This window comes from Scyliorhinus canicula, chromosome 21 (assembly GCF_902713615.1).
Source record: "Scyliorhinus canicula chromosome 21, sScyCan1.1, whole genome shotgun sequence".
Lineage (NCBI taxonomy): Eukaryota > Metazoa > Chordata > Chondrichthyes > Carcharhiniformes > Scyliorhinidae > Scyliorhinus > Scyliorhinus canicula.
In genome coordinates this window covers 59,061,982-59,088,541 of record NC_052166.1, presented here as the reverse complement: position 1 = coordinate 59,088,541, position 26,560 = coordinate 59,061,982, and the positions used below count along the sequence as shown (strand labels likewise).

At 45.3% G+C, this 26,560-nt stretch overlaps 1 protein-coding gene and 1 long non-coding RNA gene across 9 annotated transcripts in view; one reads left to right on the top strand and one right to left on the bottom strand.

The window, feature by feature from the left end:
• fubp3 (far upstream element (FUSE) binding protein 3) overlaps nt 1-26,560 on the top strand; it is a 108,069-nt gene that overhangs the window by 53,340 nt on the left and 28,169 nt on the right. For all 8 annotated transcript variants that reach the window (XM_038781574.1, XM_038781573.1, XM_038781572.1 and 5 more), the window contains exons 9-15: nt 3,604-3,702; nt 4,672-4,774; nt 7,109-7,209; nt 8,917-9,061; nt 17,671-17,834; nt 25,422-25,495; nt 26,319-26,398. In XM_038781574.1, coding sequence (XP_038637502.1) covers nt 3,604-3,702; nt 4,672-4,774; nt 7,109-7,209; nt 8,917-9,061; nt 17,671-17,834; nt 25,422-25,495; nt 26,319-26,398 — 766 coding nt within the window. The remainder of the gene's footprint in view (nt 1-3,603; nt 3,703-4,671; nt 4,775-7,108; nt 7,210-8,916; nt 9,062-17,670; nt 17,835-25,421; nt 25,496-26,318; nt 26,399-26,560) is intronic.
• Nucleotides 1-26,560, bottom strand: part of LOC119955428 — a 47,514-nt gene that overhangs the window by 871 nt on the left and 20,083 nt on the right. The window contains exon 2 of the long non-coding RNA XR_005458469.1: nt 8,671-8,773. This is a non-coding gene — a long non-coding RNA (uncharacterized LOC119955428). The remainder of the gene's footprint in view (nt 1-8,670; nt 8,774-26,560) is intronic.

The following is a 26,560-nucleotide window of genomic DNA, read 5'->3' as shown; positions in this document are numbered from 1 at the left end:
TATGTCAATGACTGATAAAAAAGCTGAGAATAGTTTATCCCAAGTTTTCTGTCGATACAAAGCTAGGTGGAAATTTAAGTTGAGGACACAGGTTGTAAAAACATATGGGCAGGTTTAATGAATGGGCAGTAAAGTGACAGATGGAGTATAATGTGGGGGGGGTGTGAGGTTATTCATTTTGATAGATTAGGAAAACAATGTTTTAAAAGCCATGAAACGTGTCAATGTTCAGGGATATTTGGATGTAATAATAACAATCATTATTAGTGTCAAAAGTAGGCTTACATTAACACAGCAATGAAGTTACTGTGAAAATCCCCTAGTTGCCACACTCCGGCACCTGTTTGGGTACACTGAGAGAGAATTCAGAATGTCCAATTTACCTAATAAGCATGTATTTTGGGACGTATGGGAGGAAACCGGAGTATGGCGAGAATGTGCAGACTCAGCACAGACAGTGACCCAAGCTAGGAATCTAACCCGGGTCCCTGGAGCTGTGGAGCAACAGTGCTAACCACTGTGCTCTCGTACAAGGAAATCAAAGTTAACATGAAAATACAGCAAGCAGTTAGGAAGGCGAATAGCATATTGGCCTTTATTGAAAGAGCATTGGAGTGCAAGAATAAGGGGGTTTTGCTACAAAAAAATGGGATTTTGGTGAAAAGCCACCTGGACTACTGTTGTGCAGTTTTGGCCTCCATATCAAATGAAGGAAATGATTAACCTGCAAGATTCATGCGATTGATTCCAGGGATGAGAAGTAAATTGGGCCTATTCTCGGTGGAGTTCAGAAGAATGAAAGGTGATCTCATTGAAATATACAAGATCCTGAAGTGGCTTCACGGGGTAGACACAGGCTGCTTCCTTTGGCTGGTGAATCTAGGACACGAGGGCTCAGCCTCAGGATGGGAATCAGTCATTTAGAACTGAAATGAGGGGAGTTTTCTTCACTCAAAAGATTGTGAATGTTTGGAATTCTCCGTCCCAGAAGACTGTGGATGGTCTTTCGTTGAATATACTTGAGCTGAGGCAGACATATTTTTGGTATGTCAGGGAATCAAATATGGGGAATGGACATGAACGTGAGTTGAGGCAAAAGATTGGCCATAATCGTACTTAATGATAGAACAAGCTAATGTGGGGGTGAAGTATGGTCTGCATCTGCTCTCATTTCTTTTGTTCTCTACATTTAATGCATCAGCCATTTGATTTGGTCTTTTTTTGCCTCTATGCCCTACTGTATTCATAATCTTACTTCTAGTTTATGATGCCAACCTTTTTGGTTGTCATCATCAAATTTCACTGTTCCTTCAACTCCATAATTCATTTATGTATATAGAAAATGACAGTGACCTCAAAATAGACTGCTCACTCTATCGTTTTAGTCATGAGACTACGGTTTCCAACTAGTCTTTGCATTCTCCTTTCCAGTGATCTTGACTCACTAGACATTTGAGTTAGGAATGGCATTCAGCTCATCTTTCATCAGAAAGACCTAAATTCTTCATTATAAGACCCAGATGTCTGTTAAATGACTCTAAAGCCTTTGCCATCAGTGTTCTATCCAGGAGTCCGCTGGATGCATTATTTACTGTGTGTGAAGAACCACCTCTGATTCCAGTCCAAAGCTTGTTTTACATTAATTTGAGCTGGTGTCTCGCTCAGAATTTAGCTTGTAGGTTTTCGGATTTGCCTTTGACTTGCTAGATGATAGTTCTCGTGGTATCATCACCTCTGTCCCTTCATAAAAAGGCTACGTTTCTCCTGTCTGACCTCTGACATTGACCATCCCTTTGGCTCTTCCCTGTGCTGCCCCATGAATGTATCTCATACTTGTAACCAGAACGGGGCATGGTGTAGAATGTGTAGTCTGACCAGAGCACTACATAATTTACTACCAATGTTTATAATTCCTGTTGCTAACCTGTGATTCTATTGGCCATTTTTTTCTTCCCTGTAATCTGAGCAAGATTTGTTTCTTGCTATAACTTTTTATTTTTCAGTTCTTGGCTGTAACTTTCTTTTGCCGTTTCTACTCTGTACTTTGAAGTTACTACAATTATATTTGTCCAAATGTTTGCCTCCTTTAGGCTACTCGGTCTGCTCCATTGCCTAGAGGTAAGGTAAAGTCGCCATAGTCCCAGATGACCATAAGCTGCTTTCCCCTTTTGATGGGGGAGAGCTGACTGGTGGTGGTTTAACCTGAAGATCACCACACCTCGGGTGAGGTTGAGAAGGCAGGTGTCTGCATGGGTCTCACCCCCACAACCCAAAGTTGTGCAGGGCACGCTAAATTGCCCCTTGATCAGAATGGAAAATAATAGCATACTCAAAATTTAAAAAACATTTTTTTTAAAAGGTGAGAAGGCAGGCCTTTGTGAATAACCTCAGCCAGTACGGGAATCGAACCCGCGCTGCTGGCCTTGTTCTGCATCACAAACCAGCTGTCTAGCTCACTGAGCTTAACTGGCCCCCATTATCTAGAACTAGGTACTAAGTCCCCATTGAAGCAATATACTGACGAAACTATGTTTTGAACATAGGACAGAGACTTTTCCTTTCTACCTCATGTTTTCTTTATAGAACATATAGAGCAGAAGGAGACCATTCAGCCCATTGAATCTGCACCGACCCACTTTAGCCCTCACTTCCACCCTATCCTCCTAACCCAACAACCCCTCCTAACCCGTTTGGGCACTAAGGGCAATTTGACATGGCCAATCCACCTAACCACATCTTTAGACTGTGGAAGGAAATGGGAGCGCCCGGAGGAAACCCGCGCAGACACGGGGCGAACGTGCAGACTCGGCACAGACAGTGACCCAGCAGGGAATCTAACCTGGCACCCTGGTGCTGTGAAGCCATGGTGCTAACCACAATGCTACCGTGCTGCCATGTCTTTTTTATTTGAAGAATTAAGATCTCCTACATCTATGGCTCTAATTTTCCCAAAAGTAAATTTCCTTTCCCGTTCTATAATACCCATTGAGTGTGTTGGCGAGTGAGCGCGTGTGTGTGTTGGCGAATGAGCATGTGTTTGTGTGTAGGGTGTGTTGGCATATTTAATTGCCAATTCCGATCTGGACAGCTGTTTCATTTCTGATCACGTGTCGTTAATGTGAGCAACATGGCTTGCTCACTACTCCTTTTCAATCTGTCATGACAAAGATCAAGAGCGTTGTATGTTTCGCAGGGGAGAAAAGTGAGTGCTGTAATTAGCTGAGCTGATTCGTGCCTTTCCTGCGCTGGAAATGCAGATGTGAGCTCTCATGTACTCTTCATGGTTTTGTAATTCTGCCTTGATTTTAACAGGGGCTGCAAAATATTAATAATCGCTTATTGTAAGTAGGCTTCAATGAAGTTACTGTGAAAAGCTCCGTCACCATATTCCAGCGCCTGTTCGGGGAGGCCGGTACAGGAATTGAACCAGCGTTCTGCATTACAACCCATGTGTTTAGCCCACTTTACTGTAACTGGCTTTTAAAAAATATTTTCAATCACTGTACAGTCTTGAAAATTGAAATTAATGTTTACGCGCGGATGATTGATGCTCTCCAGTAATCTTGTTTGTTTCCCCTTTCTGCCTTTCCTCCCCACTCCCAGCTAGCTAAAGAGATGGTCTTGGAAATAATCAGAGATAAAGAGCAAAGTGACTTCAGGCGGGCTGAGTACAGTTCCAGAATGGGGGGAAATAGTGTAGATGTAAGTACTGCCTTACTTCTCTTTATCTTGCAGTTATCATAGACTTTGAAAGTTTTCAAATGATTGGGCAGACTTTCAACTGCATTGCATCATACAGCATGGAACACCCTGTGCTTATATTGCATCATTGGTTATGAAACTCTTGTTTTTACCTGTTGGCATGAGTTGGATTTTTCATGCCAGTAAATTTATTCAAATGAATCCAGATTATACACTCTGTACACACTAGGCATTATGGTTGCATTATGTACGTTTACAGCAGTGACAATTCACCTCATGAATGCGTGTTAAGTACAACCATGGCACTCGATTGAAATACATTTAGGATGCACATTTTGAATTATCCCCATCAATATAGATTTAAATGCACTTGAAACAGCTGGTGTTCTCTCATATCTAAATTAATCCGGATCCCGTTAGCAAAGATTTAACTGTAGGAGGTATTTTTGTATGAGAATTTTGTGCAATATTTTGAATATTTATCAGCCCTGTCTTGTTAAGTCCCCAGTTGCTCCCGGGTGGGTTTCCTCCGGGTGCTTCCGTTTCCTCCCACAGTCCCAAGATGCGCCGGTTAGGTGGATTGGCCATTCTAAATTTTAGTGTCCAAAAGGTTAGGTCGGGTTACTGGATTTATGGGGATAGGGTGGAGGCATATGATCTCTAACCAGTGCATAGTGCTTGAAGTGGATGTCAGATTAAGGATAGGATGGGGCATGTTTGATATGCCCCAAGTACTCATTACTGTCATGAATAGTCATGAGGGAAAATTATCTGGTACTCGAGTTCATGAAACTATAACCCAGCGAGGCGTCCATTCTTTCAGCATGCAAGTGGAGAATAGATACTATCTATCTGATGGAGAGATAAGAATCCTACAAACTAAATGATGGAGTACAATAGGTTTGGCATATTCTATTGTCACGGATGGGTGTTCAGGAATTTTTCTTTTTGTTTCCCCCCCCCCTCCAGGTTGCTGTGCCTAGGTTTGCTGTTGGTATTGTAATAGGAAGAAATGGCGAAATGATAAAAAAGATTCAAAATGATGCTGGCGTTAGGATTCAATTTAAACCAGGTAAGGAGACCTCACTTGGTGTGTGAACGAGCCACATTGTAAAAGTTCTTTGTCCAATTTGAAACCAAATGCTCACAGGTCAATTTAATTAAATCAAAGAATGGAGAAATAAAACAGTAACTCAAATGACATTTGGCTGCTCATTCTGCCAAAACTGATCACCAACATTTCCATTCCACAGTATTAAATGAAAACGTTCTGCGGATAAATTCCAAGTGCTTTACTGTTGAATGTTCTTTACCATTCAAACCGATAGTATACCTCACGGAAAATGGCAGTACCGTAGTAGTGTGAAAAATGACCACTTTGCATAATTTTGAATCACTGAAATCTTTTTGACGCCACTGAGGGTTGAATAGCTCCTTCAAAGTGCAGACACGGGCGTGATGAGCTGAAGGGCCTCTTTCTGTGCTGTGTCAGTTTTAATCAAAAGGTTTCTGAATACAGATTGCATAGCTGCATTGAGCTAATTGAATCTGGTCAGCCAAAGTTCCAGTTCAGGGTTCACTGGAAATTTGAGTTGGGTTTAAAACAAATTCTCAGCCTATTATTCCTGGAGAAGTAACATGCAGGATTAAAAAGGTGACCTTGAGGATCTTCCAAAACAGCAGCAGCAACACAAAACTTCCAATAACCCATTAATTGCAAGTAATAATCATTTCCAGTTTTAGCGCTTATTTTTCAAGCCTGTGATGTGGTTCTCAGCTCACGCATTTGATGGACCTCAAACATTTGGGGTGGCATGGTGGTCAGCACTGCTGCCTCACAGCTCCAGGGACCCGGGGTCGATTCCGGCCTCGGGTGACTGTCTGTGTAGAGTTTGCATTTTCTCCCCGTGTCTGCCTGGGTTTCCTCCGGTTTCCTCCCACGGTCCAAAGATGTGCACGTTAGGTGGATTGGCCATGATAAATTGCCCCCTAGTGTCCAAAAGGTTAGGTGGGGAGGGCAGCACGGTAGTGCAGTGGTTAGCACTGCTGCCTCACGTCACCGAGGTCCCAGGTTCGATCCCGGCTCTGGGTCACTGTCTGGGTGGAGTTTGCACATTCTCCTCGTGTTTGCGTGGGTTTTGCCCCCACAACGCAAAGATGTGCAGGCTAGGTGGATTGGCCATGCTAAATTACCCCTTAATTGGAAAAAATTAATTTTAATTTTAAAAAAAAGGTTAGGTGGGTTTAGTGAGTTAAGCGAAGAGGGTGAAGGCATGGGCTTAAGGTGCTCTTTCCAAGGGCAGGTGCAGACTCGATGGGTTGAATGGCCTCTTTCAGCACTAAATCCTGTGATAGCAAACATCTAAATCACTGTGCAAGAGAGGAGACTGATGATTGGTCAGGTTGGTGCTAAAGGAGCTTCATTAGTTATACTGCAGTATTCTTCAATTCAATAATTTTAGAAGGTTGTTTAAGACTGGTTGTCTGGTCAATTTAATGAGACCATTTCTTAATGAAATTCTGCCAGCTCTGCTTTCCAGTTAACTGCCTTTGTGTATTTACTAGGGAAAGATATTTTAAATACTTTATTAAGCCAATACTTTATCTGGCCAAGTTGCATTTTCAATGAGTTTGCTTGTGATATGCAGGCTGCCCTCCACTGTAAAAATAACAAGCTGTTTAATTCACTAGACTGGCACTTCATGATGTTTTGGGGAGTGGGGGGAAGGGGGGTCACTTTATCTCCCCCAATCCTGTCTTCCAAAAGTGTTGACCCCTCTTGGCGTGAAGCTCCTTGGGCGCTGGGGTTTTGTAGGTCGTTCAGGTGGCTATTCTTTATGGGCCAACTTGACAAACAATTTAATTCTGGCAGGTGGCTCTATTAAATGTGATTCTGTATTCCCCTCGAGTCATCAGATGAGCAGCAAGGCTTCCTGAATAAATTTTCTGCTTTTGACACCCCTGCTTTGGTGCCTAAGGGTATTGAGGTCAGTTGTAGTATTACACCTGTTCTGGGAGATATCGGCTGATTCAGCACAGATTCATTCTTCTTCTCTTGCGTTATACTGCCTGGTGCCTTTGTTCATAGTGGCAATGAAGGAGTCTTGAGACCATTGAGAGTTATGAGATTGTTTGAAGATTGCAGTCATATGTTTCTGACTTCACTGTTTAACTCTTCCTGTGCTGAATGAGATGGTATTCAGCAACTAAAATATTTAAGTTCAGATAAAGCTAAAGCTCTCGAACTGTAAAAGGTGTCATAGCTCCTTGCCCATCATTATTGGGTCTTTTGTTCAGCATTTCTCTATCCACTCCACCCCTGCCTCTCAGGAACCCCCTGTGTTTAAAACACTTCTTGAGCTGTCAAAAGGATGTGTGTTTTTCACCAATGTTCTTTTTGTTATAGATGATGGTATAATGCCAGAGAGAGTTGCTCAGGTGATGGGACTTCCAGATAGGTGTCAGCATGCTTCTCATATGATTAATGAACTTATTCACACTGCGCAGGTGAGGAACTAAAGGCTTTGTTAAGCAAAGAAAAATGTTCAGGCATGCAGTTTCCACTTTTATATGTTGACATAATCTGAGTAGAATTGGACAAACCAACACTGGGGAATTTTAAAAACGGGTTATGCATATAATCACTAACATTCGTGCTTTCTGCAACATACACTGCTTCCGTGTTCAATTCAACCCAAGTTGGGCCGCGCATACAAAACACACCACAATCCTTGCGTCGAGATTGCGCTGGTTCGGGAAGGCTCTTCAAATTGAAGTCATTATCTTAGTGCCATACACTAGTAGCCACATTTCCATCTCAAACATATATAATTTACTATGAAGTTGACTCGTGTGCACTGATTAAATTGTTAAATGGATTTTTTTTGTTGTATAAAGTCGTTTCCAGTGTTTTGAAGTCTGGTCACATGCAGCTGAAGGACTGGGCCCGCTTATTAAAAACCTTATTTGTGGTGATAAATCCATTTCAGCTGTGTTAAGACAACACCATGTTACCCCACTCATGTACATCCAAGAATATACTTTAATGGAGGCAAAAGAAGCAAATCAATTTTATTAAGCTGTTTAATTGCTCTGCTTCATGGAGGTTTTTGCCTTTGTGTCTATGCAAATGAATCTTAACAGTAACGTGAAGCATCACCTGACCAACATAATTTCTAACATTTTGTGTGCATTTTCGCAGTTATGTCAAAAGTGAAAACTTTATCTATAATAATTACAGTTTTGTAAATCTATTGATTGTTATATTCTTGTTCATAAGCTGCTATGTTTCAGTTTGCCTCAATCGTTTTTTTCTCCATTCCTTCCTCGCCTAGATTTCTTCCCTTCTGAAGGTACTGGCGCATATTGGTATAGGATTCCCTGGGCCCCTCGCCCAAGGGACTATCTATCTTATAAATTTAAGCCTGGACAAAAATGTTGACAAACATTTAGTAGACTTCAGCACTTTATTTTATTTGCTATTGCTGCTAATTTTATATCTACCTGATTTTGCAGTAAACATAGGAAGCTTAATGTGTCATTGATCTATTAGTTTGATTTAAGAGAAATCCTTATACTCAACCAATTCTTCAAAAATGTTGTCTAATAGGCGACTATCAAATCAGTTATATACAATTAAGCTTAGAATATCTAACTTTAAAATAGGCCCGGAAGTATTCCTTCCCTGTTGGCCTGAATTTACTTGATACTTGGTCTGGACTTCATGTCTGCCATGGCATGCAGGAGCTAATTTCTATATGCTTAAAATATCCTGACTGTGGGCGCAGGAAAAATATATCCTCTCCCATTTCTCTTTGCCCATTTGCTTGTATAACTATATTAAACTATTGTATAGATTTTGATGGAAGAATAGGACTTACTAAAATGTTACTATTAAGCTACTGGACCTTTGAGGTAAAGTGGCATGTTGCAATACTAGTTTCATTCCATTAGATGGAGTGTACTTACACAGCTCAATGATTGCTTCTATTGGAAGTAGAGCAGGGCTGAAACTGAGTGGTCTCTTGCAAGGTTACCACACTGTCAGCTCCTCGATCATGAAACAAATTTTCTGCCCAGACATGAAAACAAAATCAATTGATCTGTCATTGCTCAATGCACTTTGATGGCAAGTAATTGAAGCCTCTATCAATAGTAACAAAAGTATTTTTGTATGTCTGCTCGACAATGTTTAATACATATTCATTCTTTCAGGAAAGGGATGGTCAATCTGGCTTTGGCGGTCCCGGAAGAGGACGGGGTAGGGGTCGGAGTGACTGGAACATGGGACCTCCAGGTGGCATGCAGGAGATAACATATACAATACCCGCTGATAAATGTGGCTTAGTTATTGGAAGAGGTATGATGATCTGACGGTGCATAATTGTGGTGAACTTTGTTAAGTGCAAACTTCGCATTACTGCAATAATTACTGTATAACAGTAGAAAAATCTGGCTTTGAAAGAAAACCGTGAAATGGCACAGCAGAGGCTTTAAATTGGGAGTGTATTTTTGGTAGGGTCGAGAAGTGTTTGCATTGCAATCTTCAATAATTTGACTTTTATATTTGCTCATGGAATGAGTGTCAATGGCAAGGCCAGCAATAATAGCCCATTCCTAATTGCACTTGCGAAGATGATGATGAGGCACTGCCTTGAACTGCAGAAGTTCATGTGGTATAGGTGCACCCATTAGTGAGAGAGTTCCAGGATTTTAGTTGGAAAGATGAGTGGTGTTGCTTCTGTGACCATATTGGTTTTGTCTCGCACTGGAATGGCTAAAAAGGTATGACGTATTTATGTTTTTACATGTGTATCTTATCTATCTTTATATATGTGTTTTTCTCTCCCTGATGCCGTACCAAGTTGAAAATTTATCCTGACAAGTGAAAATAATTCAGTTGCTTAACAGATTGTTGTTTTTGTGGCTAACATGATATTGCCCAATCACGAGCCAATTTCTTCCACACCCTGGGAAGAAAGTTATCAAAGTTTAGGAGGCTTATCTGCCATGATTCCTGCATTTCTTTGCATGGAGTAGAAATGATGTCTCTGTCCTCAGAATTTGAGGACTGTAACAGCCTTTCCATTCCATTCTGTATAATGATGGAGGATGAAACCATCCTTCCACTACAAATTCAGGCATTTAAAGTCAACACTTTTCACAGCCATATATAAAATCACATAGTACATGCAATAGATGCGCAATGTAAATACATAGACATCGGGTGAAACATATGGAGTGTAGTATGCTACTCAGTAGAGAAGATGTGTGGAGAGATCAGTTTAGTCCAGTCCATAAGAGGGTCATTCAGGAGTCTGGTAACAGTGGGGAAGAAGCTGTTTTTGAATCTTAGTGCGTGTTCTCAGACTTTTGTATCTCCTGCCCAATGTAAGTGGTTGGAAGGGAGAATAACCTGGGTGGGAGAGGTCTTTGATTATGCTGCCCACTTTCCCAAGGCAGCGGGAGGTGTAGACAGAGTCAATGGATGGGAGGCGGACTTGCATGATTGACTGGGCTGTGTTCGCAACTCTCTGTAGTTTCTTACGGTCTTGGGCCGAGCAGTTGCCACACACCAAGCTGTGATGCAGCCAGATAGGATGCTTCCTATGGTGCATCTGTAAAAATGGGGAAGAGTCAATGTGGACATGCCGAAATTCCATAGTTTCCTCAGGAAGTATAGGCGTTGTGCTTTCTGGTCGTAACGTCGATGTGGGTGGACCAGGGCAGATTGTTGGTGATGTGCACGCCTAGGAATTTGAAACTGTCGACCATCTCCACCTCTGCATCATTGATGCAGACAGGGGTGTGAATGACAGTTTGCTTCCTGAAGTCAATGACCACCTCCTTAGTTAGCTGACGTTGAGGGAGAGATTGTTGTCGTTACATCTCGCCACATATATAGACTTGAATTGTAGTTCCCACCAAGTGTCTACATAGAGACGGTTATCAGGTTAGGGTCTGTTGGTGTTTGGGGCCATGTGATTCTTTTAATTTCATGTTGTGAACTGTTCACATTTTAAGGGTGGGAAATACTTGTTACACCAGAAAGGCTGAGTGTTCAGAGTGACTGGTGCCATTGAGTTGCGTTTAAAAAAGAGTAAGAGACAGCATTTTTAATTGCAAGCCACAATTGGCTGGTTTAGCACAGGGCTAAATAGCTGGCTTTTAAAGCAGACCCAGGCAGGCCAGCAGCACGGTTCAATTCCTGTGCCAGCCTCCCCGAACAGGCGCCAGAATGTGGTGACTAGCGGCTTTTCACAGTAACTTCATTTGACAATTGTGACAAGCGATTTTCATTTCATTTTTCATTTCAATGATTTTCCTCCATTGTGAATTATTGACAAAAGGATATATGAGCAACTTGCTGCCTCTGGAAACTTGGCAGGAGAAGCAGAACCATGGGATGGGAAGTTGCTTTTCTGTCATTGTCCAAGTATTCCCACTCTCTTTCCCGGTGTGCAGAAATCCTCACCCTGCCCTTAATGATTTCCCACTCTTGTGGCTCAAATTGAGAGCTCCACAAACATTACAGTGATGACCTGTGGAAAGGGGTCCTGCTCTGTTCCATAATTTGCCATTTTACTGGAGTTCCTGGCATCTTCCCTGAATCAACTTCCACTTCACATTGTAGGTGGACTCACATGTGGATATGTGAACTAGAGAAAGAGAGTTACATTATCAGCTTGAACTAGATATTGGAAGAATTCCAGTATGAATTGGAAAAATGTTAGAAAAAGAAAAAGGAATATCACCATGAATGTGAATGGTCTTCCAGATAGAGCAGTGGTGGTGAAATACCCACTATCGTTTGCAATTTTCTAGAGAATTGTGGAGAATCACAGCAGTTTGATGTCTCGGATCTTTTGCAATTTCCCAGTGGTCTGGCCATTATGCGCACTTCATGTGATTCAGCATCTAATCTCTGGGTTTTGATGCTATGGAATCCATTTCGGTTGTATGATGGGACAATTGGTTGATTTCCGTAACACTGGAATACCACATAAATTGCTTGTGCACAATTTTAAAGTTTTATTTCCTGGTTGCAGCATCTGCCCTGTGAGTTAGAAAGACGGGTTCTGGTTAGTGAAAGGCTGAGAGAAGGAGTCTGCGAGGAGGCCAGGGAAAATGAGTTGCCCTGCACGGTGGCAGCGATATGTGTTGTTGCCGGGCACCCAGACTGCAGTAAAATTCACCTCCAAGGGGTCTTTGTATTTTTTTTTTTATTAAATAATTTTTATTGGAATTTTTTACAGAAAATATAACAAAAAGTATAGCAAAAAGCAGTAATATGCAACTAACAGCCCCATAACACCCACAATTCCCCCCATACCGTAACATCACATGTATCACATTCCCCCACCCCCGCCCCCCCAAACAAGAGAACTTAACCATAAATTAAAATTTGATAAATCAAATTTAAATAAAATAAGCTAACATAATCAACGTCCCCCCCCCCACCCCGGGTTGCTGCTGCTACTGTCCCAGTACCCTATCGTTGAGCCAGAAAGTCGAGGAAAGGTTGCCACCGTTTAAAGAACCCTTGCACCGATCCTCTGAGGGTGAATTTAACCTTCTCAAGCTTAATGAAGCCCGCCATTTTTTGAGGTGACGTTTTGCCTTGCGCTGCTTTCCCTGGATTTGGAGTATTTCTCAGGAGTGTATGTTGAATTCAGCGTTATACTGAAAGTGAGTGGTGAGGCACTTGTGCTTCCTGTGCAGTGGCTGCTGTCCGTTTGCTTTACTTCATTGCCTGTGATGGCGAAGCATAAATTGTCAGAAATGAGGTTCCAGTTCGAACCAACCTTGTCTCCCCTCTTGCGGTCAGTCTGCTGTCTGCCCAAAAGTGTTACTAAAGAAGTTCCCTTTCTCCTGTGTATTCTGCCTCTAGTATTTCAATGTGCTGAATGGACATTCAGTATCATCACGTTTAATAAAGTGCCATTTTAAACTTGTGGAATTTTTGTAGTAAGTCCATATTACAGCTTTAAAAAAAAAATAACTTCAGTCATGCATTTGCTTGTTTTGCCATTAGTCACTGTTCATTAAGTTAGATACTGAGCAATAGGGAGACTGCAGCATTCACACATTTAGAGATTAGAAACTCTTCCCACCATCCCTTCCCAAAACACGAAATGATACATGGAACGGGCACTCGGCATTGGTAGTTGATTCTTAAAAGAAATGTTGGATTGAGCAGTTAATGGTTATAAAGATGTAACCTTTTCCCCTTGGAACTGTTGTTTCTTAAAGTAGGGATCATTGGTGGTGCTGGTTGTCAAGTATCAGTCCATGATAGAATAGTTAGATGGGGCTAGAAGAAGAGTGCTGGATGGCTTGAGTGGCGCCTCTCATTCTGGTCTTGATGGTTTAATGTTTGCATGTTTAATGTCTGTTAACTTCTAGACTTGACCATTCCATTGGGGTCTAATATTCTATCCTCTGTAAACCTGCCATACAACAGTCTGCTGCCCATGTCGTAACTCCGAGTCTTCTTCACTTATCTCCCCTGTGCTCACTGACCTAGTTGGCTCCCAGTCAAGCAATAGCTTGATTTTAAAATTCTCATCCTTGATTCCCAGTCCTTTTGTGGCCTCGCCCCTCCCCATCCTCCTCCTCCACAATCCTCCAAGTTATCTACGCATCTCTACCTTTGCCCTTTCAACATTCCTCAATTTTAATCGCTCTGCCCTTGATGGCCGTGCCTTCTGTTACTGAGGAATTCCCTATCTGCCTCTGGAATTCCCTCTCTATCTCGCTTTCCTCCTTTAAGACACCCTTTAAAATCTACATCTTTGACCAAACAACCTATTATGTGTCTGTCATTTTCTTGTGAAGTGCCTTGGGACATTTTATTATGTCTCAGGCACTATATAAATGTAAATCGTTTGGAAAAACTATTTTGTATTGCATTATGCAATGGTAAAGAACCTGTTGGTGGTGGGAGCAATTTGAGGCGATGTTTCAGGAATGCTAGATAGCAATAAAGCACACTGGTTAATTGTGATTTTCCTTTCTGTTAACAGTAGACTAAATGACGCCAATGCTAGATTTTATGGTTTACTTAATAGATTATTAAATGAAGACCTCTTGAGAGGTGTATCTAACACTTGATATTGAAGTGATGGCTCACAAAGCTAAGTCTGACCAAGACTGACCCCCTCACTTAAAAATTACACTGGCATGTTTGAAAGTGCAGACTTGCATTTTATTCAAAACAAGGTTTAAATCCTCAGTTGAATATAGCTGGAGCTATCCAAATCCCCTTTCTCGCTGCTTTAATGCACTGCATATGTTAAAGTGTTCATTTATTATTGCTGTCCAATATTTGTGACCAGTGCTTCAAATCTTAGCTTTTTATTTCACAGCAAATGTGTAAATGCAAATTAGCCAGAAAAGCGTAGTTTTAGAAATGAAAGACATTTTTTCTTTGTCAAGTCCGAGATCTTTGAAGTCTGATTTTAGAGAGTTAAACTTTGCCGGTCTCCTTTACATTTTCATGAAGAGAATAATGAAGTGGCTTAAATTTTTGACACAACCCTTGACCCGTTTTAACTAAACCAATGATGGCTGAATTGAGCTGTTTTTAAGATGAGACGCGACTGAGATCACCCAAAATTGATTCTCTTCTCCCCACCAATACCACCCCCCCCACCCCCCAACCTCCTGGCCCCACAAAAAAACCCACATTTAAAAAAAAGACCAGTTCATTTGACTATATTGTGGTTGTGAGAACAGGGGCGGGTGAAGAAGCACACGCTTTGAAAACCCAGGGCCTCATTGTGCACGTCCACAGCTTAATGTGAGTTACAATATGCTGAAGCTAATGTGACATTAATTGTTGGTGGTTGAGGTTTCGGTTCATGATCTTGTGTGAATCTCCCCTCACCACCCGTCCCTCTTTGGGAGGGGGGGGGGGGGGGGGGGGGGGAGTGTAATTGAAATCTGACTGCATAACCAGTGTTTCATGGGTCTTTTCAGGATCACTCTATCTCCCAGTCTCTAAAGTTGATGTCCGGCATTACCTTTTCAGTGGCTCTGACCAGCTGAAAGATGTCTGAAAAGGCTGTGAGGCAATAGAAACGTCAAGTGCTTTCTGTGTTGGGTGAAGGCAGGAGCTAGAAGATAAATCGTTACTTCTCTTCACCGAATTACCATAATAAAAAAAAAATGATGGATAATTCTCTGGTGCTGGGCAGTGTCACTGCTGTCTTTTTAGTGGATTGATTAATTGCTTTACAATTTTCATCAAGTACCATTGCAGTCGGTTTCACATTGCACCCCTGTCAGGCGGAAGAATAGACTGACTGTTGAACGTGTCTGTGACTGGCCACCAAGCGTCTTGTGAGTGACCTCCCCCAGTGGGTGCATTAACCACCAAGGGCATCCCTTTGGACACACTGGAGGAGGGGGACAGTGAGAGAGGCAGTCAGAGCAAGCACACACAACTCAACAAGTAATTGATGTTAGGACATAAACATTAGATTTTAATCAGCGTGCGGATTTGAAAAGGCTTTGAGCTCAGATTGTTCGGTGAATAAAGCAGTGAAGAGAAGGCGTAAGTTGGCTACATCTAGGAAGGCCACGCTTTAATTGATTTTGCTGGGGAATAGCATCGGGTTTTTTTTTTAAGTTCCTTGGCTTTCCATATGTTTAACAGGTACCCTCCCTGCTGTCTGCAAACATTACAAAAGGATGCAATTAAAAAGGCACTTTCCGCAGTAACTGTTTGGGGGAGGGTAAGGATTGTGTTTTGTGAGAAATCTTTGTGAATGAATTTCTTTAACACATGAATATCAATCTAGGAATGGCCAGCAGGCTTTTTACAGTCATTAAGTTTTATAGGATGCACTGTTTTAGTAAATACAAGGTTAACCATAGACCTGTTTGTTGCAGTGAGGAGCGAACTGCAAATTAATCACACCACATTCAGTCATTCCCGTTTTGGGAGTTTTTTTTAAACGTGTAGTTGCACATTGAATTCAATGCTTTGAATCATCAAGCACCTTCAGCTTCGTCTAGTTTGCTGGCAGTGTTCAAAATATATTGCAGTTTCACATTTCTGAATTTTTGCAGTTCTGCTGTCAAACCCACAGGTTACAGCACTAGTAAAGTTAGCACCATTGTTCATTGAAGTTTTTGCTTGGGCCCTTGCAATTGTTGGTATGAGTCAAATGTCCTGACCTGATTTTGTCACGGGAATTGTTAACATGGTCGTTCGTTCTGGACACAAATTTACTGTTCTGATCACTCACTGTTTTGTAACGATTGCTTGAGGTTAATGCTGCCTTTTCATTTAAAAAATATGATTGCATGTTTGCTGAGCAAAACATTTTCCACTAGGTTTTTGTGGCGATGTGTTGTCATTATAAGTTCAGCGAGTAGTTCACCGTCTTATTAAAAACATGGTTCATGTGCCAAATGGTAAAGCTTTCAAGCTTAATTACTTTTGCCATCAATTGCAGTCTTTTCTCTATGCCACTGTCCGCAACCACCCCAACCCACCTAATTAGCCAAGAAAAATAAATCCTAACGTGGCAGTGTGGGATGTGTACAATGATCCAATTATTAGCTGGTCTTTTTTCTAACCTGATTGGTGTCTTCTGGTGTAGTATGTGGCATAACTAGAAAGGAGATTCCTACAGATGCAGCTTTTGCATTTTGATCAGTTTAAAGACATTTGCATAACTTTTATGTGAAAAGAAAAATTATTTATTGCAGCATGATGGCTGTGTTCATTCATTAGATTTAATTGCAGCAACTCGTGCGTTACATTCGAAATATCCTGACTTGTCAAAACGCTAACTAATGTTTGTACATGTATTGCCGGCCAAATGGTTGATGCTTGCATGTAAACTACAGAAGGTTTAAATGATCAGATCGTGACAAGTAATGTTCACGTCCTTTTCCAAGATCAGTTCCCCGGGATGAGGTCGGCACTATTAAATTTTGGCTTGTTAATGCGTGCTCACTGTGGAACTTGAAAAATGAAATGAAAATGAAAATCGCTTATTGTCACGAGTAGGCTTCAATGAAGTCACTGTGAAAAGCCCCTAGTAGCCACATTCCGGCGCCTGTCCGGGGAGGCTGGTACGGGAATCGAACTGTGCTGCTGGCCTGCTTGGTCTGCTTTAAAAGCCAGCGATTTAGCCCAGTGAGCTAAACCATACAATGTGATCGTTTTCAGGCTTCCTGAACCCTCCTGAACTCCTTGGGGAATTTAACAGGCAGCCTGCTCTTAGGCTTATGGTTTTGTTAGTATTGCAGGTGGGCCCCTCCTCAACATTCTATTTTTGTTGCAATAGTGCATTGCTGCAGAGTCAGTGCCTCCTTGAGATTTAAGTTTCTGGATTTCTTCATGCTTTTGGGAGTTGTAATTTGTACATTTAGAATTGGCTTGTGTTCCCTTGTTGGTCAAAGCTGGTTGCCTGGCCAATGGCCACATTTAACAACAGATTGAGTGTAGGGTGTTAATATTTAAATACTCTTTACTCTTACTAGTATGCCAGATATATGGATCACCTGAAACTGAAAACTTTCCTAATTGGTGTTACTGATATAAAAATGCAACAGTTTTTCAGGCAGAGATGCTTCCAAACTTAAGTTAATAGTGCAACTCCACTCGATCAAATCTTCAGTAGACTGAAGTCAAATTTTTGTCGATGCCCTCTTGGCCTCTGCTTCTGCTCTGTTTCAGTCCGACTAAAATGGCTGTTTTTCTATCTTTCTCACGATGCAAATGCAGTTGCTAATGGAAATATCGCAACATCTGATTTTGTTTATGGGATAGCTCGTGTTACTTCAGTTACTGATGTTAACTGGTTTATGAATGCCAAGCATTAATGCAGAATTACTAGAATCTAGGATAGCTTGCAGCATATGTAATAACTTGATGGATTATATTCTGGGAATAAATGTCTAGTTAAATCTGCTCTGAGGGCATTTTAACATTTCCATCTTGGTCTTCAGGTGGAGAGACGATCAAAAGCATTAACCAACAAACAGGAGCACATGTAGAACTACAGAGAAATCCACCACCAAATTCTGATCCTAATATCCGAATATTCATCATCCGTGGAGCTCTACAACAGATCGAACATGCTAGACAATTAATAGAAGAAAAAATCAACGGGGTGAGATTTTTTTGAAATACTTTTTATTAAAGTTTGACATTTTTTCACTGCATTCGTTAGAGATAGATGAGACAGTTACTGTTTACATGTTCCTTTTCGGCCCGCACACTCTCACACTCTCTCTCTCTCTCTCTCTCTCTCTCTCTCTCTCTCTCTCTCTCACTCTCTCGCTTGTGATCTCTCTCTCTCTCTCTCTTGCTCGTGCTCGCGATCTCTCTCTCTCTCTCTCTGAGGTCCCAGTGGCGCTCTCAGTTGTTGGCTTCGAACAGGTTAGTGAATGGCCCTCGCGCCATCTTCAGACCCTCGGATGGTGAACTTGATCTTCTCCAGTTGGAGAAATGCCAATATGTCTGCAAGCCAGTCTGCAGTTGTGTGTGGTACTTTCGATCGGCAGCCGAGCAGGATTCTCCGGCGGGAGATTAGGAAAGCAAAGGCAAGGGCGTCGTCAGCCCTCTTCTCCATGTATAGTTCTGGCTGGCCCGATACCCCGAAGACTGCCACTCTTGGGTACAGCTCCACCCTCACCCCCACAGTGGTTTAGCACAGTGGGCTAAGACAGCTGGCTTGTAATACAGAACAAGACCAGCAGCGCGGGTTCAATTCCCATTCCAGCCTCCCCGAACAGGCGTGCGAATGTGGCAACTAGGGGCTTTTCACAGTAACTTCATTGAAGCCTACTTGTGACAATAAGCGACTATTATTATTACAACCTTGGACATTGCCTTGACGAAGGCTGTGAAAACCCAACAAGTTTGGGGAAGGCTCAGGATATGTGGGCCTGTTTGGCCGGGCCTCCCTGGCATAATTCATGCTTATCCTCCACCTCTGGGAAGAACCTGCTCATTTGGGTTCTTGTCAGGTGAGCTCTGTGCACCACCTTTAGCTGCATGAGGCTTAGCCTGGTGCAGGAGGAGGTGGTGCTGCCCATTTTCAGTACTTGGCTCCAGAGTCCCTACCCTATTTCTGCGAGTTTTGTCTAGTGGGGAGTGTGTCCTTTCTAAAAGTCGTCTGTATATGTCCCCACAGTTCTCCTTTCCCAGACTGTCCATGAACAGTAATTCCTCCAATGCTGTGTCTCTGGGCCCCTGGGTACCTTGTTGTCTCCTTGCGGAGAACATTTTGGCTTGTAGTTGTCGGAGTTCCTGTCTGTTCGGTAGTTCCCGTCTCTCCGTCAGTTTCTCTACCCTTAACAAAGCCAATCTGGACTTCCGGTTGCGGCTATGCGGAGCTAAGCCGCACGTTCGGCAGCTCCCGCTACTTAAGGACTTTTGGGCCGATTTGAGGGCCCCAAACGGCGCTGTCTCGACGAATCCCGGTGGGGGAAGGTATCTAGAGGAGCATTCCCCATAATTTATGGTGCTCACCCGGAGTGGGGCAAAGGAAAAAGCTGCAGCAGCTCCCCAAGAAAAGCGGGGGAAGAAGGACAAAATGGCGGCCGGCGGAACACCCGAGGACTGGTGGAAGTGGGCGCAGGGGCAGCAAGCCTCTCTTCTGCGCTGTTTTGCGGAGCTGAAGGCTGAGTTGCTGGACTCCCTGAATGCGACTACCAACAAGCTGCTTGGGACCCAGGCGGCCCAGGAGGTGTCCATTCGGGAGTTGCAGCAGCAGGCCGCTGAGCGGGAGGAGGAGGCGTGGTCCACGTGGAGAAAGTGGAGTTGCACGAGGCACTTCGCAAAAAGTGGCAAGACCGCTTGGAGGAGCTGGACGTTCGCACGAGGCGAAAGAATTTGAGGATCCTGGGCCTGGCGGAGGGGCTGGAGGGGTCGGATCTCCCGTCGTACGTGACCACGATGTTGAGATCGTTGATGGGAGCGGGGTCCTTCCATTTGCCCCTGGAGCTTGAGGGAGCTCACAGTGCTGGCCAGGAGGCCTAAGGCAAATGAGCCCCCGAGGGCGGTGCTGGTGCGGTTCCATTGATTCAGCGACCGGGAGTGTGTGCTGCGCTGGGCCAAGAAAGAGAGGAGCAGCAAGTGGGAGAATTCGGTAGTGCGAATCTACCAGGACTGGAGTGCGGAGGTGGCAAAGCGGCGGGCCGGGTTCAACTGGACGAAGGCGGTGCTGCATGCCAAGCAGTTCAGATTTGGAATGCTGCAGCCTGCGCGCCTGTGGGTGACATATAAGGACCGGCACCATTACTTTGAGTCCCCGGAGGAGGCGTGGGCCTTTGTACAGGCGGAGAAGCTGGACTCGAACTAGGGTCTGGGGACACACTATGGCCGTTGCTGTTTTCGCTGTTGCTGTTCTTCAATTTTGACACGTGTTTTTTATGTTGGTTTTCTTTTTGCTCTGTTTCCGGGTGGGTCTGTATGTTGGGTATGTATGTGGGGAATGTTGGGGGTTTGTGTTTTATATGTTCTCTTCTGTACGGGGCTGAGGGTTGGGGTGAAACTGGATTTTGGGGAGCTGCGTCAGAAGGGTGGGGTGTGGCAGTGTGAAAGCGCGGGCGTTCCTCTGGTTTCCCGCGCTGCAGGGCAGGGGGGGTGGAGCTGGAGGTGGAGGCGTGGCCTCTACTGGTTTTCTTTCCCGCGCTGAAGCGATGCCAAGGAGGTGTGGCAAGAGGGGATGAACCAATGCCGGAAGGGGATGGGTTTTGGCGGGAGCTGCCGGGGTCAGCAGAAGTCAGCTGACTCACGGAAGTACCATGGAGGGTGCGTCACGGCTAGGAGGGGTCCTAGCCTGGGAGTGGGATACCGGGTTGCTGCTGGAATGGCCAGGAAGGAGCTGGTGTGGGCCGGGGGGTAGAGGAGAGGCGTTATCGCCATGGGGAACGGGTCAGGCGGGGCGAGCAGGCCTGGGGCGAGCAGTCGATAAGCTATGGCTAGCCGGCGGGGGAGGGGGGCGGGTTGCCCTCTGATCCGGCTGATTACCTGGAACGTGAGGGGGCTGAATGGGCCGGTTAAGAGAACTAGGGTATTTTCTCATCTGAAGGGGCTGAAAGCGGACGTGGCTATGCTCCAGGAGACCCACTTGAAGGTGGCGGACCAGGTTCGTCTGAGGAAGGGGTGGGTGGGGCAGGTTTTTCACTCAGGATTGGACGCGAAGAACCGGGGGTTGGCGATTCTGGTGGGGAAGAGGGTGGCGTTCGAGGCGGCTGAGGTGGTGTCGGACAAGGAGGGCAGATATATTATGGTGAAGGGTAGGCTGCAGGGAGAGAAGGTGGTGCTGGTTAATGTATATGCCCCGAATTGGGATGATGCTGGCTTCATGAGGCGCTTGTTGGGCTGCATTCCGGACCTGGAGGCAGGGGGCCTGATCATGGGGGGAGACTTTAACACAGTGCTGGATCCCCCACTGGACCGGTCCAGTTCAAGGATGGGTAGGAGACCTGGATGTGGACAGGAGATATGCGGAGGCACCGGAGGCGGGGTTGCTGGGGGAACGGCGTAGTTTGCAGGCCAAATTTGACTTGTTGACCACCAGAAAGGCGGAGACACAGTGGAGGAGGGCGCAGGGCGCGATATATGAGTATGGGGAGAAGGCGAGCAGGCTGTTGGCGCATCAGCTCTGTAAGCGAGATGCGGCTAGGGAAATTGGTGGAGTAACGGATGAAGGTGGGAATGTAGTGCAGAAGGGGACAGAAGTAAATGGGGTCTTTAGGGACTTCTACGAGGAACTGTACCGGTCGGAACCTCCGATGGGGAGAGGGGGGATGGAGAGCTTCATGAACAGGCTATGTTTCCCAAGGGTTCAAGAGGAGCTGGTAGAGGGGCTGGTGGCGCCGATAGAGTTGGAGGAGCTAGTCAGGGGGATTGGATAAATGCAGTCAGGTAAGGCGCCGGGGCCGGACGGGTTCCCGGTGGAATTTTATAAAAAGTATGCGGATCTGGTGGGCCCCCTGTTGGTGCGAGCCTTCAATGAGGCATGGGAGGGGGGGGGGGGGGGGGGGGGGGGGGTTTGCCCCCGACGATGTCGCGGGCACTGATCTCTCTGATCCTGAAGCGGGATAAGGACCCCTTGCAGTGTGGATCATACAGACCTATCTCGCTCCTCAATGTAGACGCTAAGTTGCTGGCGAAGATCCTGGCCACCAGGATAGAGGATTGTGTGCCAGAGGTGATACACGAAGATCAGACAGGATTTGTCAAGGGACGGCAGCTCAACACGAATGTGCGGAGACTGCTAAATGTTATCATGATGCCGGCAGTGGAGGGGGAGGCGGAGATAGTGGTGGCGCTGGATGCAGAGAAAGCGTTTGATAGAGTTGAGTGGGGGTACCTGTGGGAGGTGCTGGAGCGGTTCGGATTCGGGGAGGGATTCATCAAATGGGTGAGGCTGCTCTACGCGTCTCCGATGGCAAGTGTAGTTACCAATGGAAGGAGATCGGAGTACTTTAGGCTCTACCGTGGGACCAGGCAGGGGTGCCCCCTGTCCCCCTTGCTCTTTGCACTGGCGATTGAACCTTTGGCTATCGTGTTGAGGGAGTCAGGGAGATGGAGGGGTCTGGTGAGGGGTGGGGAGGAACATCGGGTATCGCTGTATGCAGACGATCTGCTGTTGTATGTGGCGGATCCAGAAGGGGGAATGCCGGGGGTGATGGAGCTGTTAGCGGAATTTGGGGGCTTCTCGGGCTTTAAGTTAAATTTAGGCAAGAGCGAGGTATTTGTAGTACACCCGGGTGATCAGGAGGAGGGAATTGGGAGACTCCCGTTTAAGAGGGCAGTGAAGAGTTTCAGATACCTGGGGGTGCAGGTGGCCAGGAGTTGAGGGACTCTCCATAAGCTTAATTTTACCAGGCTGGTGGAGCAGATGGAGGAGGAATTTAAAAGGTGGGACATGGTGCCGCTATCGTTGGCGGGTAGAGTGCAGTCCGTCAAAATGACGGTTCTCCCGAGGTTCTTGTTCCTTTTTCAGTGTTTGCCCATCTTTATCCCTAGGGCCTTTTTTAGAAGGGTGACTAGTAGCATCATGAGCTTTGTTTGGGCGCATGGGACCCCGAGGGTGAAGAGGGTCTTCTTGGAGCGGGGTAGAGATGGGGGGCTGGCGTTACCCAATCTCTCGGGGTATTATTGGGCGGCCAATGTGTCGATGGTGCGCAAGTGGGTGATGGAGGGGGAGGGGGCAGCATGGAAACGGATGGAGAGGGCGTCCTGTGGAGATACAAGCCTGGGGGCCCTGGTAACGGCGCTGTGGCCGCTCCCTCCTACGAGGTATACCACGAGTCCGGTGGTGGCGGCTACCCTCAAGATTTGGGGGCAGTGGAGGCGACATAGGGGAGAAGTGGGGGGCTCGATGGAGGCTCCGTTAAGGGGGAACCATAGGTTCGTCCCGGGGAACATTGATAGGGGATTTCAGGGTTGGCACAGAACGGGCATCAGACAGCTGAGGGACCTGTTTATTGATGGGAGGTTTGCGAGCCTGGGGGAGTTGGAGGAGAAATTTGGGCTCCCCTGGGAAACATGTTCAGGTATCTGCAGGTAATGGCATTTGCTAGACGGCAGGTGGAGGGATTCCCTTCGCTTCCCGCGAGGGGGGTGAGTGACAGGGTGCTTTCGGGGGTCTGGGTGGGAGAGGGGAAGATATCTGATATCTACAAGGTTGTGCAGGAGGTGGAGGAGGCGTCAGTAGAGGAGCTGAAAGCTAAGTGGGAGGGGGAACTGGGGGAACAGATCGAAGACGGGACATGGGCTGATGCCCTGGAGAGGGTTAATTCTTCCTCCTCGTGTGCGTGGCTTAGCCTCATCCAATTCAAGGTGCTGCACCGGGCCCACACGACTGGGACGAGGATGAGTAGGTCCTTTGGGGGTGAAGACAGGTGTGTCAGGTGCTCGGGGAGTCCAGCGAACCATGCCCATATGTTCTGGGCATGCCCGGCACTGGAGGAGTTCTGGAAGGGGGTGGCGAGGACGGTGTTGAGGGTGGTGGGATCCAGGGTCAAGCCAGGATGGGGACTCGCGATTTTTGGGGTTGGGGTGGAGCCGGGAGTGCAGGAGGCGAAAGAGGCCGGTGTGCTGGCCTTTGCGTCCCTAGTAGCCCGGCGAAAGATCTTGCTACAATGGAAGGATGCGAGGCCCCCAAGCGTGGAGACCTGGATCAATGACATGGCGGGTTTCATTAAGCAAGAGAAGGTCAAATTCGCCCTGAGAGGATCGGTACAAGGGTTCTTTAGGCGGTGGCAACCTTTCCTCGACTTTCTGGCTCAACGATAGGGTACGGGGACAGTAGCAGCAGCAACCCGGGAAGGTGGAGAGAAAAGGGAGGGGGGGGGGGGGGGGGGGGGGGGGGGGGGGGTGGGGGGGGGGGGGGGGGGGGGGGGGGGGGGGGGGGGGGGGGGGGGGGGGGGGTGGGAGGAAGGGGGGGGGGGGGGGGGGGGGGGGGAGGAAGGGGGGGGCGATGACTATGTTTGTTTATTTAATTTTAATTTATTTTAAGTTCTCTTGTTCATTGGGGGTTGGGGGAGGGGTGGGGGGGGCTGTGATACATGCGTTGATACGGTATGGGGGGTGTTACAGTTATTATGGGTTATTTGTTGCATTTCATTGTTTGTCGTTATATTTTATATTTTCTGTAAAAAAAATTCCAATAAAAATTATTTCAAAAAACAAAGCCAATCTGGTCCTCTGCGACTACCTCTGCTATGCAGTTCTCCAGTCTCTGGCAATGGGGTGAGATCGATCTCAGTTTCTTTTTTGCTGCAACTTACATTTTACATTTCTTTCACCTCAACCTTTGTTTTGCAGATCAGTTATTGGTTTATTTTAAATAAAACCCTATCCCTGGTTAGTGCTGTTGTATATCAACTGTGAGGAACCCAGAAAGATGGGTTGACTATTGCTTTCTTTTACCCTCATGAGGAAGTGCTCAATACCCTACCAGTGCACTTACTTCATCCCCTTCCTTCTTTTCATCTGTTGCCTCTGCCTCCCCACCGGTTCCTGTTATTCTTCAAAATAACAAACTCTTTAAATTCATAGAATCATAAAACATTACAGCAGAGAGAGAGGCCATTGATCCATTGTCCCTGTGCTGGCTTTTTGAAAGAGCTATCCAAATTTCTGGTCGCATCCCAATCATAAGAGTTGTGATTGTAAAACAAATAGAGATTAAAATCAAAAGATTATATGAAAGATTTTTTAAATGATAAGCGTCTGACGTAATCCATCTGAAGGATTCTGAATTCTCAGCTCTTAGCTGTGGCTCAGTGATAGCATGCTCTCATCCGATGCTGACGGCAGTGGCAAAACCCTACACCAGAGGTTTGACCGCACAATCTCAGCTGACACTTCTGTGCAAAACCCAGTGATCTCTTACAGGTGAGAGATTGAATCAAGACTCCATCTCCTATGTCTGTCTGGGCATAAAGGATCTCCTACTATTTCAAGAAGAGCAGGGCAATCTTCCCAGTGACCTGGCCAACCCTTTGTCACTCTACCTCCAAATAAATCCAGTGGTCAGGTCATCAATGTACTTGTTTTTTGTGGGACCTTGTGTGCAAATTGTTTGCTGTTCCTCCATTCCAGCAACATGAGCATTTCCGAATAAAACAATTCATCGCGTAAGGTGCTTGAAACAGGGGGGTGGTGAAAGATCCTATGTACGTTCAAGTTGTTTCTCTTTCTTAGCTTAATTGTATATTTGTCCTCTTTTTAGGGTCCAGGACCTGGTGGCCCTGGAGGGTTTAATACGAGCCCTTATAGTCAAGGACCACCTGGACACCATCAAAAGTAAGAGTTATAATTCTACAGTATTTGCATTTTAAACAAGGATGATTGTTTTCACTTGCTGTCAGTAGAATCTATGTTCCCTCCATGTTCATACTCCTTGCTGAGCTGATGAGTGGTTAGGGTGGAAACTATATCAGGCCATTCGAGCCTGTTCCTCCATTCAATATGATCGTGGCTTAATGTCATTCTTCTAAGCTGTAGTGAATAGAGGCCCACTCAAACTAATCTCCCCTTGTCCAACAACCCTGCCATCCCAAAACATACTGTGTTTTGAACCTCAACACTACTGAAGAATTATTTACAGATAATGGGAGTGCATTCACTCTTGACCATTGGAACACATCCCACTTTAGAACAGCGAATGTAGGCAAAGGTTGGCAAAACATTCCGCTTGAGTGCACAGCTTAGCGACCAAAAACACAACTGGCCAAAATAGATGATTAGTAACTTTACCGGTGCTTGTCTGACTGAAAACAGCAACTTTTCTCTCCCCTCTCTCTCCTGAGCTCCCACTTTCCCCTCCAAGTCTTGGTCATAAACCAGGCTTGCTGGTTTGTCAGTCGCTCCTGTCTGGAGTGCTGCATGTCTGTCTGGTTTGTGTATTAATGCTAAATCTGCCGTGGAAAGTCAGCTCGCTTTCTAATTATCTAATCCCAGCAGTGTTGCCTTTAGACTCGACACCCCAGCTTACCTTTCCTTCATTCCCTAGCGCACACAAAATAGTCACCAGGCGATTATCAGATATCAAAACCAATGTACAAATTATCTGTTGGACGTCCAGCTCATTTTAAATTTGTTTGTGCTCATTTCATTTTGAACATAGTGGTCCTCCACAAGCCTTTATGACACAGGGATGGGGAAGTACGTATCAACCTTGGCAGCAACAAGGACAGCAGGATCCAAGTGAGTGTCTGATTTGTTTACATCAAACAGGACCTGTATTTTCTTATTGCTCTTCAGCCAGCTCATTGTGGCATTGTTTGTGCTATATTTGATTTTCCTTTAGTCCGGTGCTTCATTAAAGATCAGGACAGCAATGGCTTTTTAATCGCCTCTCTTCGAATG